At 53.4% G+C, this 17755-nt stretch overlaps 1 protein-coding gene across 1 annotated transcript; it reads right to left on the minus strand.

The window, feature by feature from the left end:
• Positions 1-905: 905 nt before the first annotated feature.
• On the minus strand, positions 906-12746 carry Dbndd1 (dysbindin domain containing 1). Its single transcript, XM_046434271.2, has 4 exons — positions 12595-12746; positions 4443-4589; positions 3925-4065; positions 906-2463 (listed from the first exon to the last, which is right to left on the minus strand). The coding sequence occupies exons 1-4, from the start codon at positions 12623-12625 to the stop codon at positions 2306-2308; spliced, it is 477 nt and encodes a 158-aa protein (XP_046290227.1). The 5' UTR covers positions 12626-12746; the 3' UTR covers positions 906-2305.
• Positions 12747-17755: the final 5009 nt, after the last annotated feature.

Here is a 17755-nt window from a genome sequence, read left to right on the forward strand (position 1 = left end):
TGAGCTGCTCCTGGTAGAACACAATCGGGCCAGCTCCTTGGTGTCTTCCTCTACCCTCTTTACCTGTTTGGTCCAGTCCCCCACCCCCGTGTGTCTTTCACAAGGTGTTCAGTAATTAGCACAGTCTATGTACAGGGTGGTGCCTTGGCAGCAGAATAGATACTGTCTTCTTGTCCACCCTGACTCAGTGAGGTCATCCTATAGTCCTGTGGGTGCTGCTCTTTCTGCCACAGAAATCTCATGCTAAAGAGTTGCCAGCAGATGAATGAGCCTATAGGAGGCGGGAGCCAGCAGCCCTTTTCCCGGTTAGAACTGGGAGCAGGTAAGGCTAGTAGGGCCTGTGCTTGACCAGGGTCTGCATCCAGGTCCATGTCCTCAGCTGCCTGAGGGAAGGGAATTTAGAATGGGATGTGTCAGAGAGTGTCAGGAGTCACCCCCTTCCCAGAAAGCACGAGTCTGTTTCTGAGTCCATAACATAGAAGGCCTGGCTTTCTGCTAGGGAGGGTCCAGGCTTCCCTTCTGGAGCCTCACAGGGCAACTTTGTGCTGAGGAAGAATGCAAATGTATGGGCCAGGCAGAAAGCAGGTCAGACCTGGCTGGGCCTCCTCCCTGGCCTGCCAGCGGCCTTACTGTGGCTCTCTCAGGACATGGCCCCGCTGGGAAGGTTGATCGCCAGGGAGTGCCTGCTCTTCTGGTTTGGACCACCTTTGTGGGCTTATGTGGGCAGGACATTTATTCCAAAGAATTCCTTTTGCTGTCTTAGGGGATAGGAATCAGGGCACTGTCCTTAAGATGCAACCCAGCAAGCAGCCTGGCGCACAGGGCATCTGGAGAACGGCCAGTGCCCTCACCACAGCAGGCCTGGTGTGCCTGTGGCATTTGGAAGGAAGAGCCTGGCTCAGGCCTTCAGAGGGTGGCGGAACTTTAATCCCACTCAGCGTGCCCCCCCGTGGCTGCAGCAGAAAGGGTGGGAAGTGGGGAGGGAGACCCTGGGGCACACAGCTGCCTTTATGAGGTGAAAGAGATAGCTGCTCAGTTCTTTTCCACTGGAAATCAGAGACCTGGTCAGGCAGGAAGTGGACTTTCCTTCAGAGGCCAATAGTACATGGAGGTGGGGTGAAGGATCGGAAGTGGGAGCCTCCTGGATGTCCCCAGCACATGGCAGAAGACCAAGGGCCTGTCTTCCTTCCCCAGAAACACTTCAGTGTGGAGCAGGGCAGGGCAGGTTGACTGGGGGACACAGAGCAAGCTTACAGTTTTTTTCAAAACCAGTCTTTGATTCACACTCAGACCAGAAGACTATTCTGGGTCTCTTCGCACATAAAAAGGAATTTTGGGAGCAGCTGGGTTGGGTGCCTAGGACATCCCCACAGCAGAGAGAGTAGGCCTGTTGGCCCTACTTCCCCTGCCCCTCCTTGGAATATTCCCAGGATCCAGTCCCAGGGTCACAGAGTGTGTTTGATAGGCTGTGCTGCGGCTGGGCAGTGGGATGTGGAAAACAGACAAAACTAGGTGCCCTTGTAATAGATGTGGGATGGGAGAGGGCGAGCCGCTCCCCCTCGAGCAGTCTGGGAGGTGGTGCTGAGGTTCTGAGGCAGTCTGGCAATATTTGGTGTTCTAAGCTAAAGAGGAGGTGGGCCAGGCCCTCAGCCCCAGGCTGTCATACCCAGGGACAAGAGAAGCAGGCACAAGTTGTAGAGGGTTACCTGGGCCGGGGGGACCTGGTACCAACATGCCTTCCTTGGACAGAGGGGAAGGGACAAGGTTGAAATCAAGGTGGAGGTTTTCTGGACTGAGCCTCCCCCCATGTTTGGCTGGGGGCGGTGTAGTGACCCAGGAGCCACTGCCAAACCCACTGTGGCTTCCAAGCATGGTGGCATGAAGAGATGCTGAGATTGGAGACCCCAGGGGGTTTTGGAGTGGCTCTCACAGGCTTGGATTCCCCTCACCCCAAGCATACTGGGGAATCTTTTGACAGACAAAGAGCATTGCTCCTATAGACGGAAGTTTCCAGAAGGTTTAGGCCACCATTGTTCATTCTTTGCTTCATCCTCAAGCAGTGACTCCAGGTGGTATGGTCCCTGTTCCAGGGTCCAGAAACCAGCTGGATGTAAGGCCACTGGGCTGTGCTTGTGCTGGGGTGACCTGAGGCCTGCCCTGGCAACCCTACCCTGACCTGCTGTCAGGAGCCTTATGGGGAGGGTGGAGGGGCGGAGCGTGTCCTGGGTCTGAAGTGTCTTGCTTTGCCACCCTGGTGGTGGTCGAGCCTCAGCCCTGTGGTGTCTCTGGAGCAGATGGAACTGGCCTAATCCTCCTTGGGTCCTTCCACGGTGAGAAATGTGTCCACAATGGCAGCCTGTCGCTCTGGGTCGCTGAGGGGCTGCTTCTCACGGTTCTGCTCAGCCCTTGTCTTCGTCCAAGAGGGGGAACGCAGACAGCCAGCCCTAGGCAGCGGGTGTAGACCTGATGGAAGCAGACCAGATGCTCTGGTGGGCACATGTGGCTGGCATCTCTGCCAGCCCAGAGTCACTGGCCGCAGCTTCTGCCCTGGACCCCTGTGCCTAGCACATGGAAGTCTCTAACACTGGGTCTGCCACTGGGTGGGTTGGGGGGGGATGTGCACAGAATACAGAGATGTGGACAGATGACTCCTCTGGTGGCCTCAGGAGTCACTGCATCTCTGCCATGTCTGACCCCCTATTATGTGAACCTAACTCTGGCCCCCTCCTAGTGAACCTGGCGGGGCCTCCCCAAAGCTCCCAGTGTCCCAGTGCAGCCTGGGGCCAGAGGTTCAGGTGGGCTAGCCACAGCAGCCACAGGCCAACCTTCACCCCGCACACACCTTTGGGCTTATGGGTTGGAAGGGCCACTGCCTGGGACACATTGAGCCTAGTGGGAATTGGCTGGGATCAGGCAGGTGGCTTGTCTTAGAAGTAAGCTGGGACAAGCTGTTCACAAGGACAGAGCCAGGGTCACCCATCTATTGCACCCTGCCCCCCTCCCTGGTGCCACTGTCATGCTTAGGAGCCTGGACTCCCCAGGGAGACACAGTCTGCCCCTCCCCATAAACCCTTCCCCCATAAGCCCCTCCAGGGAACATGTGGGTGGCTGGTCACTGACAAGATCCTCAGTAGGGCTTGTCCTTAGTGAGGCCCCCAGGGTGTGTGTGTGTACAGGTTTACCCTGAGCCATGGGTGCAGTGTGTAGGTTCCAGCCTGGGCCTGGGAGTGGAGCAGGCGCAGGGTCTGGGCCTCTCTGGGAGCACTGGGTGTAGGTCATGTCAGTGACCTTCACTGTTAGGGACAGACTGAAGGACACTTGTGTCCCCCTAGGGTGGATCCCGAACTCTGATGCTGGGCTTGGGGTAGAGACAGGAGGATGGCATGCCCAGGAGAGTTGCTCGGGAGGTGGGCAGAGGGAAGGGCCTGGGATCTCCAGCCAGTGTCAGCACCTCCTTGGGAACGGGGGGGGGGGGGGGGGGGGGACCCAGTCAGTGAGCCAAGAGGAGGCCAGGCTGTCAGATGTACCCCACCCCACCTTGTGTTTAGTCTAACATTAACATTTACATTTAATAAATACTTTTTAAGTGACTGTGGCTTTGGCTTCTTGTTGCTCATTTGAAAGGTAAAAGTGAGCAGAGCCCTTCTGACAGGAGGGAAATCCGTCCGTGCTGGGAAGCTGGTGTAAGGCCGTGTGCTGGCCACACATTTGTTCCTGAATGCAGGGCCTGCCCCTGCTAGGCACGTGCACTACCGGTGGCCCACACCCCCAGCTCTTGGAGATAGGGGCTTGCTAGGTGGCCCAGGCTAGCCTTAAGCTTGGGATCTTCCTGCTTCAGCCTCCCAGACTGTTGGATTACACATGTGGCCGCTGCACCTGGCAGGATTGGGGAGAAGTCACCTTCCCCCGCCCTGCATGCCTCACCTGCTGGAGCTTCACTGGTCAGGTTCTCATCATCAGAGTCGGCAAAGACCTCGGCCAGCTCCTGGTCTGACATGTCTGTCAGCTCGGTGAGATCCAGAAGGTCAAAATGGACCTCCAGAGAGGAGACGCTGCTCAGGGGCTCTGGGGTACAAGAAGATGGTCACCTCACAGTCCCTCCAACAAGGCTCTTCAGAGCCCAGGGGGCCTAGGAAAGGGCACCGCCTCTTTCCACAGGCCGCGAATGAACCGGAGCTTTCTGCAATGCTAGCCCAGGACGCGCCTGGGGCAGAGCAGGCCCGGGTGCTGTGCTCTGCAGTCAAGGGTGGAGCGCTCTCTGGGGTCTTCCGTCTTATAAATAGCAAGACAGGCCGCAGAGCCAAAGTCATGAGAGCTCTGCAAGGGCTCAGCATGGCCAGACCGCCTCACACCGTGTCCTTGCCCTCTAGAGCCAGGCTGCTTTGTGCCCTGTGGAGCGAGGGGTCCCCAGAGAGGATACTGGGCTGGTCAGGGATACTTACGCCTCCTCTCTGTGACCTGCAAGAGCCCTGGTGCTGGTATCGGGATGCCCACCTCCTCCTCAGCCACAGGAGTATGGCAACTGCTCTCTGTTCCCTGAGCTGGGACACCCAGGGCAGCCGGTGGCACCTCTGCCTCCTTAATGATCTCTGCAACCAAGAGAATTTTACCATCAAGACTTGGAGAGTCTCCCAGGCCCCTGGGATTGGGCCTGGGAAGGGGGGCGTGAGGACCTGGTATGTTGAATCTTACATTGAGGCTTGGCCAATGGCCACAGGTATCCAGGGGAGGCTTCAAACAAAAGGGGGATAAGTAGGGGACATTTCAAAGCAGATGTCTGCACAACCCCAGGGCCCCAGCACCAAGCTGCTCCTGCAGTGGGAATTCACCTTATCCTGTCAGCTCAGCCCTCAGGGGTCCCAAAGCCAGCTCTTTACTGTCTTTTCTCTGTAGACTTTTTCTATTAAAAACCCAGGTTATATCTGGTTTCAAAATGAAAAGAAGGTTACAAAGTAAGACAGGAAGTGCGGTCTGTCGTCCTAGCATTCCTTGGCCAACAGCCTCACTGTACAATTGGGTAAATGTTCTTCCAAGTTATTTCTGTGCGATTTTTTTTTTAATGTATTTTTTTTTTTAATCCCTGTCAGATGGGAACAGGAACCCCCAGGGACCTGCTTGGATGGAGACTGTGCCCTGTGGTCCCATGCAGCCACCAGCTGCCCCTTCTGGTCACTCGGGATTCATTTCTCCATCCACACATCCCCTCTATTCCTCTTTCAGAATGTACCTGAACCCCCTGCCTGCCCCTAGCTCCTCCTCTTTGGCCACATCCCAGTGCCTTCCCTCCTCACTCCCACACAGCCAAAGGAGCCTGCTCACCAGTTAGGCCTGGCCCCACAGCCCCTCTCCCCCAGAGAAGAGGCAGAGTATCCTCCTCATTTTCTTCCCAATATGTCCCCTGTCCCCTGGAGCCCTAGCCCCTTCATGAGGGCTTCTCTGACCTCTGACACCCACCCAAGCAGGTGCTTGTTGTGCGCTTGGATAGGAGTGGCCTGCACGGGGCCTGGAAGTGGAGGCCTTCCTGCAGCCTTGGCTGTGCACATGGAACCAGTTGGGGAGCAGCTGCTCCCAGGAGGCTGCCTTGAGGGGGCCTCACTGGGGGCTCCCAGCACTGACAGCTGCCTGTGAGGGGCGGCCTGTCTTCCCTAATGACCCGGGTGGCAGTGTGGATACTGCTAGGTGAGACACCTGCACCTGATGACCCTACTTCCATCTCCAGCTGAGCCAAGGAAGATAAGAACATGGAGAGACCGATGCAAAGTGAGGACCACCTGTGCAGGCCGGTGGGGGTCCCCACCTTTCTCTGGGCCATTGCCAGTGGTAAAGAGAGCTAGGCAGAGTGTAGGAGATAGGGGGGTCTGGTAGTAGCTGATGGCAGGATGATGGGCAGCCTGTCAAGTTCTGCCTGGGATGCAGCCCCTTGGCCTGACTGCTGTCTCCTTGCCAGGTTGCCTAGGACCTCCATTTAGTGGAAAACCAGCCTGCTGTCCCTGGTGCCCTTAGGTTGCATCGCTGCATGGCCTGTCCCAGGCCTGGGGACTGGTCAGTCTGGAAGGGCACAAGGTATCCTGTTTCTACTTGTATTGGCATCTGGAATGTGGTATGGTTTCCAAGTGTCCTTGGAGGGTAAAGTTACATCTGCTGGCGTCCTGGCCCCCAACCCAGCAAGGAGGCCTTCCACTTTCCAGAGCGCACACAGATGTGATTTAGATCTTAATCTGATTAGGGGAGCTGGCACTCCCCTCACCAGTAAGTAGGGGGACAATGGCCCAAATCACTGTCCACAGGGTTGAAACCCAGGGAGAGGACACATCACAGGAGACGTCAAGGTCCCCTACCTTAGGGTACAAGTGTATGATTTCTATACCACGGGCCTGTACTGTGGTCACCATTCCTCAACACTCCATAGAGCTCAGAGCTGCACCCCCTGGTGTGGCAGGAAGACTCCACTATGGCTAGAAGCTCAGGAAGGAGCTGCCATCTGTCTGGAGAGACATGTGACCAAGAGCTAAGAGGTACAGGTAGGGAGACTGAGGCGTGGAGGGCCTGGATGACTCGCCGGGAGTCCCTGCTCTAGAGAGCCCCTAGCTAAGGAAGCCACAGGATGCTCTTACCTCCCCAGGCTTAAGGGCCAGGCATGTGGCCCAGGGCTATCCTTATGCTACTGTAGGTGGCCCTCAGCTCCACCTCTGCCCCCTTTTGTCCCAATGGCCGCCCCCTCGCTAACAGCTTCCCTGAAATCAAGGAAAAGCAGCTCTGTAGAAAGCCACCTCTGGGAGACAGCCCCCGCCTGGGCAGTGGCTCAGGGATTTCTAGTGCTTGTGTCAGGCAGTCTCCTCCTCACAGCCACCTACGGGGGGGATAAGGAGACAGGCACAGGGTGGCGTCTATCGTCAGCACGGTATGAGGACCAGCTCTGATTCCGGGGTAATGGTGCAAGGCTGAGAGCAGGGGATCTCTGTTCAGAGCCAGCAGAGCGGGAAGAACCCTTCCAACTCAGGTGGGAAGTAGAGAGAAGTGGGGTCTCCACTCGCAGCTGGCCTCTTGCTTGGTGGGGCCCTCACCTAACGCGGAGGCACGGAGGCACGGAGGCACACATCTGCCCGTCCAACAAAGACTGCTTCCACGCCATGCTGTTCTGGAGATGAGGAGCAGGCTGTATGCAGGAGTAAAGGGGCCTTTCTTTCATTCCAGGGAAAGGCCAGGAGGGCTGTCTACAGAGACAAAGGAAGGCTCTGAAGGAAGCCATGCTGTACCTGGGCACAGGCCCTGGCACTGGACTGCAGAAGTCCTGAAGGGCATGTCACTGTCATCTGAAGCACAGCCAGGGGCACTGCAGTGGGACCAGGAGAGCAGGGTGAGGGTGGGCAAGGGTAGGGGGAGATGGTGGGCTGTGTGAAGGTCATGTGGACAGTTAGTAAAGGGTTCTAGGCTGAGACGGACAGCGTCTGCCTGCATGTTTATGGTGGTACAGTGAGGACACAGTCCAGGCAAAAGGGAAGAAGTCTGCTGGCACTGTTCCCACCGGCTCCATGTGCCAGTTCCCCTCCACTTGTGCAGAGATGGGCTACCCTGAGTAGGACTCAGCCAAGGGCCAAGCTCCATTCCCAAGTCTTGCACTGGGGAGGGTTTGTGAACACCATCATGCCTCATTACAGATCCTGGGATCTCACAGGGTCTTGGTCAGCCCTGGAGAAACCCAGCTCCCCAGGCACAGCCTGTTAAAATGACTCTTAAGATCTTTTCGAATTTTAACAGTTGATGGTATCTTCAAGTTAGCTGGATATGGGGCAGGCAGTACCCATTTCTTTCTTTCTTTCTTTCTCTCTCTCTCTCTCTCTCTCTCTCTCTCTCCCTCCCTCCCTCCCTCCCTCCCTCTCTTTTTGTGTGGTGCAGGAGATGAATCCAGGGCTTCACACAGCTAGGCAAAGGCTCTATCACTGAGCTATACCACAACCCCCTGAACTTTTGAAGTTGCCATCTGTCTAGTTTTGATCCTTTGGTCATGATCTGGACTTTATTCTGTAAATCCTGGTCCCATGGTCTGTGCAAAAATTGGGGGAGAAAAATGTAGAAGATGCAACTTTTGCCATCAAGAGCACAAATCTTTTGGTTGTAAGAACACAATGAAAACAGAAAACTGAAGTCAAAATGCAAGGGACAGATGAAGCCTGAGCCCCCAGGAAGGGGCAAGACTGACCTTGGCATATAAAGTGGTGTGGCTGCTGTGGAAATAGTCTTCCAGATTCTCAGATCAAGCCTAGAGTTACCACAAACCCAGCATTTTCACTCCTAGGCACTACCCAAGAGAAATGTGAATCTATATCCACACAAAGACTTGGACGTGAATGTTCACAGCAGCATGGTCCCTGAAGTGGAAACCCAAAGTCTACTAACAGAGAACGGTAAACTAAATGTTGATCATGTGGACTATCCATAAGTGGAACATTAACCAACAATATAAAGCAACGATACATACCACACATAGGTGGACTTCAACATTACAGGGAGTATAAGAACAGTCACAAAAGGTCACTTATTGCATGGTTCCATTGTATCAAATGTTCAGAATAGGAAAATCCATAGAAAGTAGATTGGTGATTGCCAGGGCTGTGGGATGGGAGTGGGGAATGAACATAGTTGTTTGGGGGAGGTGATGAAAATATTTTAATATTAGTGGTGATGACTGCACAATTTTATTGATGTAACAAAAACACTGAATTGCATGCCTCAAAAGGGTAAAATTTAAGCTGGGCAGGTGGATGGATCCATCACTGGTGGACTTGCACTGGGGAGGGTTTGTGAACACCATCATGCCTCATTACAGATCCTGGGAAGCCCTCCGAGTGCCAGAGGAAGGCATAGTATGTGGCTGTGGGGGTGCATGCCTGTAATTCCAGTAGCTTGAGAGGCTGAAACAGGAGAATTGTGAGTTCAAAGCCAGCCTCAGCAAAAGCCAGGCACTAAGCAACTCAGTGAGACCCTGTCTCTAAATAAAATATAAAATAGGGCTGGGAATGTGGCTCAGTGGTCGAATGCCCCTAAGTTGAATCCCCAGTACCAAAAAAAAAAAAAAAAAAAAGAGGAAAAAAAAAGAAAAGAAAAAATTTATGATATTAGAATTATATCTCAATTAAAAAACAATCCTCAGTAGTAACAAATAAGGGTTGATCTTGGCCGGAGTTGATGGGCAAACCCAGGGTGAGAAGTGATACACACCAGTGTGTTGTGTGCATATGATGGCAGGCAGCATGCACAGCCCCAGGGGAGGCTTGGATTGGGTGAGAGGTGTGAGGGAAGCAGCTCCCATTTAGTTCATGTGATTTCCCAAGACCTATGCTTGGACCCAGAGCACAGCAGGCCCACAACAATTGTGAATGAATGATCCCAAGACCACTCAGGTCTGCAAGAAGAATCAGAACCCCTTCGGGGCAAGGCCCTTGGCTATTTCCAGGGTAGTAAGCAGAGTCACAAGTCAGGCAGGCACTGGGTGGGATCCTGGAAGCCTAGCTAAGCCATGACTTAATGGGCTGGAAGCCCCTGGAATCGCCCTGGCCAGGGCAAGTGGGTGTTTTCTTGTTGCTGCTGTTGTTTTTGCAGTGCTGAGGATTAAACCCAGGTCCTTTGTGTGCTAGACAGGCACTCCCACACTGACCTGTACTCCCAGCCCTTTTAATATTAAGACAGGGTATTACTAAATTGCTAAGGCTGTCTTCAAACTTGTAATCCTCCTGCCTCAGCCTCCCAGGTAGCTGGGATTACAAGTATGTGTCACCCATGGTGCCTGGCCATGTGGGTGTTTCCAGTGCTCCAGGAAGGACCCCAGGTATGGGGTCACAGCAATGTCGTTTGCTGGCAGCTGGAAGCAGTCATTGACCCAGCAGACCCATGTCAGTGTGGGCAGGGAGCCCCTAACCCCCTACAGAGATTGCTGCTGCCTGGACCTATGGGTGGGGACTTGAGTTGGGGAGCCACAGTCCTGCCCACCAGTTTTCCCCCAGGGCCGACTGCTGACACCTGTGCTTTGCTGCTGACCTATTTTCCAGCCCATTTGTGCCTGGAAAACTTGGCCCAAATCTCATGTCCCCTGCTGTACTCCCAGGGCCTTGCCACTCTACATACCACTGAATGAATGAACAAGTGAATTAATGAAGTGAATGAATAAATGCAAAAGAAAAATGGCTGCAGAGAGGAAGAGATGGTCAGCAGTAGGAGCCACTTCTGCCCTGTTTCCCCAGCACCTTCATCCCTGAATCTGGTCTCCCTCAAGGATTTTAAGGAGGCTGAGCTGCCCCGACTAGACTCATAGGCTTCTAAGGGTAGGGCCATGGCCCCTCTCTTTGTCCCTGCTGATCCTCAGACAGACTGAAGTGGGATGGGATAGAGCCCTGCTGTCCAAAGATGCTAGCTGTGCCCCTCAAGGAATGCCCACTTGGCATTCCTGTACACAGGTCTCACTTCTATGGTCTGCACACTTTGATATTAAGACATTGTTATTAATTCTCTTAGGTGCAAAGTATATTTTGTTACTGGAGACCAAACCAGGGTTGCCTTATCACTGAGCTACATCCTCAGCCCTTCTAATTTTTTTATCTCGAGACAGGGTCTTGCTGAGTTGAACTTGTGATCCTCCTGCCTCTACTTCCCAAGTCACTGGGATTACAGGTATGTTCCACCATACCTGGCAGGTACAAAATATTTTGATGATGCTTTATCTTATATTTTAGAGGTGATTTCTTAAATGAGTATGGATGAAATAATAGGCCTATATTTGCTTCCAAATACTACTGAAGGTAGGCTGGAAGTGGTCTGGATAAGCTGGCCTGGTTGTGGTCTGTGGGCTGAAAGGTGGCATGGAGCTTTAGTTAATAGGGCTCACTACTTTGTGGATGCTCCATATGCCCCCAAATAACATTTCAACAGTGAGAACTCAGATATGGGCATCATAATCACCAACATGAGGCTTCACGAGGTCTCACGAAGTAGAGCTCACTAGCCCAGGTGTAGACAAGGGAACAGGGCTAAAGGTATCAATGACATGAGCCCCATCTGTTCCCTGGCCAGGTCCCTAACTGTAGGCACAGTGCCTGCACAGAACAAGCACCTGGAAGAAGTGTCTGTGCACAGACTGAGTTAGGATCTGAGAACCCAGTCAGTAAGTGATGCACTTAGAAAATCAGCCTGCTCTCTGCCTTTAAACTACTGAGAAGTTCTTTCTTTCCTCAGAGGAGGAGAGAAAAAAAGCTCACCTCTTCTCCCAGGTGCCTCACCTCTTACCTCACCCTGGCCTCCCACAGCCCTATAGGGTAAAGGGGCTGCATCCTCTGACATGGAAATGGAGGCTCTGGGTGCACTAGCAGCTTGCCACATGTCACAGTTCAGAATTAGCTCTGAGTCCCCCAAGCCATTGCATTCCGGTCCTCCCCACTTTTGGTGGCTAGGAGGCTGCTACTGGGAAGACCCAAGGTCCTGGGATGTCAATAGCAAGAGAGCTCTGATCCACCCCCCATGACAAAACAGAAAACCCAAACCCACTAGCTTCAGGGTGTGTCTCCTGCTTAGAGAGAGTGTCAAGAGACTCAGACAGGACCCCCACCCCCATTACCAGACACAGTGGCAGGTGGATGGATCCATCGCTTGTGGACAGCTCCTAGGGGCAGCCCTCCGAGAAAGGCGCAGTATGTGGCTGCGGGGTGGGGTGGGGGGCTGGAGGGGCGGGGGCAGACTGGCAGCTGGCCTCTCCCCCAGACACTGGCTGGCTCCCTGGGATGGGATATCCAGGACATCCAGGATGTCTTAGGCCTGGGCAGGCAGCCTGGAGATCACTGAAAACCGGTCTGGAAGAGATGTGAAATGGAAGGGTTCTGACAGTGCCCTCAGATCTACAGCCACCACCCTGTCCTGGGCTTGAGTCAAGGGAGGAAGACCTGCCTCAGGATCTCAATCCTCAAGGGAAGGGTCCCCAAGAACTGACAGGAGCTGCGAGCAGAGGGCATCCCAGGCAGCCTGCCCTCCCAGACGTGTGGCCATTAGGCCGCGCGGACCCGCCAGCCCTGCAGCTCGGGAGCCCCGGCGCAGCCCCCACGGCCTCACTGACCCCGCCTTGCTCCCGCGCCCCTCGCAGCCTCCAGTCCCCCCCGCCCCCCCCCCCGACCCCGTAAAAGCGGTTGCGGCGAACAAAGCCGACCGAAGACAAGCCCTCACCGGCGCGCCCATGCCTCGCCGACCCCGACCCCAAACTCCGGCCCCCACCCGCCCCATCTCTGCCCCTGGATCCCGGCTCGGCTGGGAGGGGGCTCAGGACGAAACTCCAGGCCACCTCCCGAGGAGGGCGCCGGGCCGGGCTTCCCGAGTCGCGAGTGCAGAGGACCAGGGGGCGGGGACGCAATCCGTGCGCCCCTAGCCCCGCGCAGGGACGGTTTCCGGGAGGAGCCCGGACCGGAGGGCCCCCAGCTTGGGGCCCGGCGCGGCGGGAGCCCGGAGCTGACCGCGGGTCTTCGGCCCCGGGCGCAGCGGATGGGTGAGCTGGGGGAGGGGCTGCGGCTGGCTGCGGGCCAGGAGCCGCCGGAGCTCCGGGGCTGGGTCCGCACTTACCTCCAGGACCAGCGCCCTCCGGGGGCTCCATGCGGCTAGCGGGGTCTGGGAGGGGCGCAGGCGGAGGCGGCGTCACCCGGCCGGGGCGCCCCAACAGCTGCAGCGGCGACTCGGCCCGGGATCCAGGCACAGCGCATCGGGGCAGCAGCCGGGGGGCCGCGGCGGCGGGGAGGAGCCCGCGGGGCGGGGCGCGCAGCTGCTCCGGGTCCCGGGTCCCCTCCCCATCTTCCCCAGCCGGGCAGGACAGGTGCGGCCCCGCCCTTTTCCGCGCGCGCCCCCTGTCGGCCCAGGGTCCTGCAGCCCCCCTCCCCCGCAGACTTCACCCCTTTCAGTCCCCAACCGGATGGGGCTCCCGTTTCCCATCCTCTGCCGGGTGCCTGGGGCTCCTGGTCACTCACTCGGCAGCTGGCAGCCCCGGTGGCTTCCGTGCATTTGTTCACCCCCAGGTATTTATGAGGCGCCAACTACGTTCGGCGTCCGGTGGTGCTGGGGCGGTGGGGATCCAAGAAGGGGTCAAAGCAGCATTACCCTCGAGCGGGGTAAACCAGGAATTGCAGATCGTGGTTAATGCAATGAATCTACACTGAGGGTGGGTAGGGGTGAGAGCCGGGCTGGGGGGAAGGCAGGGCCTGGCTCAGTCCAGTCTCATCTCCAAATGCTCGTTCTGTACCAGGCCTGTCCACAGACCCTGGATGTGGGCAGACCCTTGAGCGCTCATAATGTAACGACCTGTTTTTGCACAGTGTTAGGTCGGTGGAGGCGACTTGGTGGCGACTTAGTGGCAACTTAGAACAAAGCAGCCCCCGCTGGAAAAGAACATCAATCAGATGCCGGTGGAAACGCCTGTCAATCAGCCAGATCTCCTGACTAATGCCTGTCAATCAACAGGACCCCCTCTAGCCAATCCTGGAGTTCAGCCAACTCCCCTGACCAACTTCAAGGGGGCAAGGGACCCTAGAAACACCTTTTCCTGTCCCAGGCCCTTCCCTTCCTGCTGTAAGCCCCATAAAAGTCCAGTCCGGTCGAGCTTCCACACGGTTTCTCCTCAGACCCTTCCCCTGTCCCCTCTGTGGGTCTGATGAGTTCCACCCAGGAATGATATCTCAATAAAGCCTGTTCAGGGGCCCTTTTAAATATGCCTCCTTTGGCCGCTGCCTGCCCTGCCTGATCTGACACACAGTATCTCATTACTTCTCCTAGTGATCCCAAGAAGGTGGTACCCTGAGTTTTCAGATGAAGAAACTGAGCACAGAGTGGTAGGTAGTAATGTGCCCAAGGCTGCACAACCAGGGCTAGAAGTGAGAAGGACTCAGCGGGAACCCTTGCTCTGCAGTTCACAAAACAAAAACAAATTAAAGAAAACTTTCATGGGGGAGGAGTAATTTGTCCCAGTGGAAAAGACATTGAAGGAAGGAATATGAAGTGACAGAGGGACTTTAGTTGTAGATGGAGGCTCCAGGGAGGGTGGTCCAAACAGCTTCAGCCAACCAGAGTCAGATTCCAGGATGGTTCTCAGGCCAGTTTCACCCGGTAGCCAGCCCCCTTAGTACTTGGTGAAGGTCAGTTCCACAGGCTAATAGTTACTCATTTTCTTTAGTTTACAAGGCAAACGAAAGTAGCTTTAAATAGCCCTTTAAAGTGATTTCAGGCCCACAGAATGTGAGCTGCTGGCCTCTCTGATGCCTCTAGAGGCAAAGCTTCCCTCCCAGGGACAAAGCTGAGCTACAAGGTAGATGGTGGAGACTTAAACACTTAAACAGACCAGTGACCCCCCTGAAAGTGGGGGCAGTGGGTGTGCATGGTCCATCCCAGGTTTTTTTTTTTTTTTGGTACTAGGGATTGAACACAGAGGGGTTTAACTCTTTTTTGAGACAGTGTCTCACTAAGTTGCTTAGGTCCTCACTAAGTTGCTAAGGTTCAATTTGAACTCATGATCCTCCTTGCTCAGCCTTCAAGCTGCTGGGATTACAGGCCTGCATCACTAAGCCTGTCATCCAAAATGACTTTAAGAAAGGCAAGGTAGGGGCTGGGGTTATGGCTCAGTGGTGGAGTGCTTGCTTAGTGTGTGTGAAGCACTGGTTTGATCCTCATCACCACATAAAAATAAATTAAGGAGCTATGGTTGTGGCTCAGTAGTAGAGAGCTTGCTTAGCATGTGTGAGGCACTGGGTTTAATTCTCAGCACCACATATAAATAAATGAACAAAATAAAGGTCTGTCAGTGTCTAAAAAACTTTAAAAACTAATTAATTAATTAAAGGTATGGTGTCCATCTACAACTAAAAAATAAGGTAAAGCAGTATTTCTTCCAGAATCTTCTACTCCCATAGAGATATTTCTGCTTATGATGTCTGGACATGTACCTTCTCCTGCCAATAGTATGTGGCAGATGTGACGTCAACTAACTTCTGAGCCTGGGCCATGAGAAGGATTCAGCTCTCCTGGAAGCCTCCTGTTAGAACCAGGCCACATGGCAGGCGACCTGCTTGGTTCTGGCTGTCTGTACCACTGAGGTCCCAGCCAATAGCAACTTCAATTGCTTTTAAGTGAGTCCCAACCCTGCCTTTGAGCTGCCCTCCAGTGGGGCTGAGTGAATTGTCCCCTAAGTCATTGTCAGGTTGCACATTAATGAGCAAAACAAATGAGGTCACTGTATTAACTACAGCATTTTATGCAGTTGCCTGTATGATGTCAAATTGTTATTTGATAGTGAATCCCACTTCAGGGACAAATAAATGATACAGAGGGGTTCTTGTCAAAGTCTTCCCAGCTGGTAATTGACAGGTGATTTGGCGTCAGAGGCCAGTGTTTATTTTCTCTTTAACTTTTCCTTAAGGACATTCTCAAATACACAGGTGGGGAGAATGGCACAATGAGAACTCACCAACCTGATCTGACAACTTCTAGCTCATAACTCGTCTTCTCTGTCCTCAGTCACCTCCCTCTGCTGCTGGGTTGTTTTGAAGAAAATTCTATACATTATATCATTTTCTAACTACTTCAATATTTACCTCTAAGATATAGATTCATATTATGCCAACATCCAGGCCTGCAGTCAGTTGATGCACTAGGTAGCCTGAGCTAGTTTACTTGGATCACCAAGTGGTTGTATTAGGAAGGCCCAAATTTTAGACAAAAAAGTCAGTTGGTTTGTATGTATTAACATTTGCCCTTGGACTTTTCAGGAAGCTAAAATGCCATTTGTTAGGGTTTCTAAGCTGCACAGCTTGATACTGAATCAAAGTTTTGAAGCCATATATGTGAAGAAAAGACCCTTCTAAAAATCAGAATTCAGAATTCAATATGAAAAACCCAGATGACAGTGGGCCTTATTAGGAGTGAAGGAGTGTGCACCCAGGGCTCCCTGAACTATTCATCTTTGCCCATCCACAATGAAAATCAATATGTCTCAACTTTCCTGATGTAACCATCCTATTCTTACCCCTTTTGTTGAAAGGAGTTATGATAATCCACTTATTTAATTCAAGGCTCCATGCCAGACTTCTAAAGCAAAAAGCCAAGCATGAAGTACCTAGCGTGTTGGGTCTGTTAAGTAAGTGTTAAACAACAGTAATTACCCCACTGGGGTATCCAGCTGTAGTCTTCCCTGCCAAACCTCAGTTGGGAGACTCCTACCCCCACCCCAGCCTTGGAAAGGAGGTTCCTGTCAGGCATATAGACAGGCACAGTGGTGCTGGTTCCTTGTTGCCTAGGCTCAGTCACTGGGCCAGACCTTATTAAGACTTCAGGGCTTGCTATGAACATAGCATCATGGCTAAGGATCTGAGTTTAGTAAGTCAATGGTCTTTCAAACGACTGTTCCTTTCCAAGAACATTCATGGTTTGGGTGGGCAGACAGAAGCAGCTCATTGCTGTGACTCTGGTTGCCTACTAATGAGCATCACTCTCCTGGCAGATTGGGAATACCTGAGCCCACCTGTGCCTTCCTTCATTACTCATACACTGCCCTCAATACAACTTTCTAGGGGGATTAGATTCTGGAATCTTCACTTCAAAAACAGATGTGAAGGAAGATGTGCTGCAAGATCTGACATCCTCCCTGCACCCGGTCCTGGGGATTGAATCCAGGGTGCTTTACCACTGAGCTGGATTCCAGCTCTTTTTATTTTGTTTTTGAGACTGCTTTCACTTAGCTGCTGAGGCTGTCCTCAAACTTGGGATCCTCCTGCCAAAGTCGCTGGGATGACAGACATGTGCCACTATACCAGGCTGCAAGATCACTTTTTAAAGAAGATAATAGGGTCTGGGGCTGTAGCTCAGTGGCAGAGCACTCGCCTGGCATGCATGAGGCACTGGGTTCAATCCTCAGCACCACATAAAAATAAATAAAGATATACTATGTGTTCAACTACAACTAAATAAATATTAAAAAAAAAAAAAGAAGATGATAAAGTCGAGTGCTTAGGCAAAAGCAAAACAACCACTGGCGAATGAAGACAGACGCCTGCTTATGACAAAGTCAGCCTTCTGGGTGACACAGGTCATCATGCGGGTGTAATAGATGGTTGCAGGGACTGGAAATTTGCTTTGGAAATTATAAAATGCTTAGCAGTATTCAGAGCAAGCGGTTAGAAAAGGAAACCGACTGCCTCCTTTTCTGCAGTGCTTGTTTGGGAGAGAACAGTGACAGGACCACCGAGGCTGCCTCTTTAGGCAGAGGTGGTTTAAAAATGATAATTAGAGAGAGAGGGGTCACTTGTTTTCAAAACTTTGGAGCTCAACTTGAACTTAATTTTCTTTGGTGTTTCTGCTCCCCACTGAAGGTTTCTGGAAACCTGCCGCGCATATTCAAGCCTCTCTAGGGCAGCAGGTGGGAGGGCTCTTCCTGCCGGGCGAGGTGAGTCCCAGGAGCAGACTTTCCAGTTTGGGTACTGTCTCCGAGCCTTGGGAGGACGACTGATCCTTCCTTCAGCCATTCGCCCATTCCCCAGCTCATCTTCATGGAGCACTTGCCATGTAGGCGCTGTAGTACGGAACGAAAGACACAGTTCTCCCTCCTCATGGAGCTCGAGTTTAGTGGCGGGGACCAGCGATCGACGACAGGCGCTAGTTCAGGGGCGTCAGGTAGTCAGGTGTCTCGGGGACGCCCAGCAACCAGCCAATTTCCGCCACTCCGGCAACCTGGAACCTTCCCCAGCGC

The sequence above is a fragment of the Marmota monax genome, unplaced genomic scaffold (genome assembly GCF_021218885.2).
Source record: "Marmota monax isolate L192 unplaced genomic scaffold, Marmota_monax_Labrador192_F-V1.1 WCK01_AAM20220418_F8-fsc00024, whole genome shotgun sequence".
NCBI classification, from domain to species: domain Eukaryota; kingdom Metazoa; phylum Chordata; class Mammalia; order Rodentia; family Sciuridae; genus Marmota; species Marmota monax.

Bases quoted from the DNA above. Each gene is read 5' to 3' on its own strand.
- Dbndd1 (XM_046434271.2), bottom strand. From the start codon at position 12,625: ATGGAGCCCCCGGAGGGCGCTGGTCCTGGAG. The intron at 4,590-12,594 runs GTAAGTGCGGAC...TCTTGGTTGCAG, and splicing joins GGAGGGCGCTGGTCCTGGAG to AGATCATTAAGGAGGCAGAG. The intron at 4,066-4,442 runs GTAAGTATCCCT...CTTGTACCCCAG, and splicing joins GCAGGTCACAGAGAGGAGGC to AGCCCCTGAGCAGCGTCTCC.